Here is a 1957-nt window from a genome sequence, read left to right on the forward strand (position 1 = left end):
TCAAATTGAACATTTCTAATTTTTCTCTAAAGTTGCTGCAGCAGCAGCAGCAGTGCTGCAGCAGTGCTGCAGCAGCTGATGTCCAGATGTAAAAGTTTAGATTGGAGAAAATTCTGTTTGTGTCTCCAGGTTTTATGACCTCATGAAACCTGAGATCCGTTTCCCTCTGGGATCAGATCCGAACTTCAAAGCAGAACAATCCTCTGTGTTTGGAGTGAAAATGTTTCTTTGTGCAAAATGGACCCAGGCGGCGGTCCGGCCCGGTTCGGCCCGGCTCGGTCCGCCCAGGCGGCGCTGGCCCGGCCCGGTTCGGCCCGCTCAGCCTCAGGGCGCTGCGGTGAAATCAGCCCATCGGAATGCGGAACCGGTGGGAAATGCAGCTGGTAAAGGAAGCGGAGCCGCGATCTGGCGGGTCCAATCTGATCCGGGTTCCCACAATCAGACAAAGCCGCGATTGTTCCGGTCCAGTCCGGGGAACAGAACCCGCTGAACCCGGACCGGAACCCGAACCCGGGCGGGACCAGAAACATGGAGCAAAAGTTTGAAAGTAGAGAAAATGTAAATATTTCCTCACCTTTCTCCGCCTGGATCCCGGTGGAAGCCGCCAGAATAAACCCGCAGATTAGTGCGCAAACTGCGGCTGGAGCCATGCTGAGTGCGGGAGGAGAGCTGCTCGCTGTCGGCCACGCAATTCCCAAAAGTTCATCTGATTGGGATCCGCGCTGGTTTCAGATGGAAAAGCGAGCATCAGAGTGAGTCATGCGGAGGAGTCTGCGCCGTGTTTTAATAGTGCGCACACACCCACGCTGCGCAGTTCAGCGCCTATGAGTCATTTCCGATGGAGCTGCGGCGCAGCGCGGCTCTCAGGAAACTCGGTTCATCTCTCACTTTTTTCACTTTCATTTTTCAAACGAAACTTTCAAACAAATCTGCAGGTATCGCGGTTTCCGTTACATCGGTAACATTTCGCAGGCCACGCCCTGCGTGTTTTCCCACTGAACACCGTGGAGTCCAGATTTACAGCCTCGTTGTTATTACCACGCCTGCAGACGTCATGCTCCGCGGTGTGCCAAAAAACACAAGACTCTGGCAGGGGCCCGGGGTCCCTTACGCACAGCGAGCCGAGCGCAAACACATGACATTAATTAGCAGGTTAAATCATCCCGCTGCGCAGGAGGACGCAGAAAGTTTACCAGAAGGTAAAACTCATCGGGAAACGCAGGACATGTTTCTGCTTGGACACGGAGCGTCGCTGACGCAGGGTGGTGTTATTAATGTCTGGGGCTGGGTGTAGCCTCTGCGCTGCACAAATATGCAAAAACAAAGCCAGAGACTCCAAATCAGCCTCACTGCTGTCTGAGAAGAACTGAAGAACAGAAGAACTGAAGAACTGAAGAACAGAAGAACTGAAGAACTGAAGAGAAGAAGAACTGAAGAGAAAAAGAACTGAAGAGAAGAACTGAAGAACAGAAGAACTGAAGAGCAGAAGAACTGAAGAGAAGAAGAACTGTAGAGGAAAAGAACTGAAGAGCAGAAGAACTGAAGAGGAAAAGAACTGAAGAGGAGAACTGTGGCGTTTTCTGCTCAAGCAGCAGAAAAAAATAAAACCAGTCCAGCAAAAACGTTTCTCCTCTCACAACCTTCAGTTTGTTTCATAGAGCAAAACTGAAGCAGAACTTCAAGCCTGTTATTTAATTTCTAATTATTTTTCTATTTAGACAAAAACATCTGAAAAGTGTGGCATGCTAATGTATTTTGGCTATGTTCTAAATACTTTATCTTCCCATCTTGTTCTAATGTTACTCCATCATCAAACACAAACCTGAAGTTTTGCTTTTATTCTTTCATGCGGATTTGAGAAATCCTTTAATCTCCATGGCAACCATTTAGCTGTTAAAACGCCTGGGTGGGCCTAGCCCCGCCTCCGAGACGCAGCTCCTCCTCAGAGCTGCAGCTT

The 1957-nt window shown here is 49.5% G+C and overlaps 1 protein-coding gene across 1 annotated transcript in view; it reads right to left on the reverse strand.

Moving 5' to 3' along the window:
• The window catches only part of LOC129377636 (uncharacterized), an 8988-nt gene extending 7995 nt beyond the window's left edge, over positions 1 to 993 (reverse strand). The window contains exon 1 of the mRNA XM_055057732.1: positions 575 to 993. Coding sequence (XP_054913707.1) covers positions 575 to 650 — 76 coding nt within the window. The 5' untranslated portion in view covers positions 651 to 993. The remainder of the gene's footprint in view (positions 1 to 574) is intronic.
• Positions 994 to 1957: the final 964 nt, after the last annotated feature.

This window comes from Poeciliopsis prolifica, unplaced genomic scaffold (assembly GCF_027474105.1).
Source record: "Poeciliopsis prolifica strain line A6 unplaced genomic scaffold, Auburn_PproV2 SCAFFOLD049, whole genome shotgun sequence".
Lineage (NCBI taxonomy): Eukaryota > Metazoa > Chordata > Actinopteri > Cyprinodontiformes > Poeciliidae > Poeciliopsis > Poeciliopsis prolifica.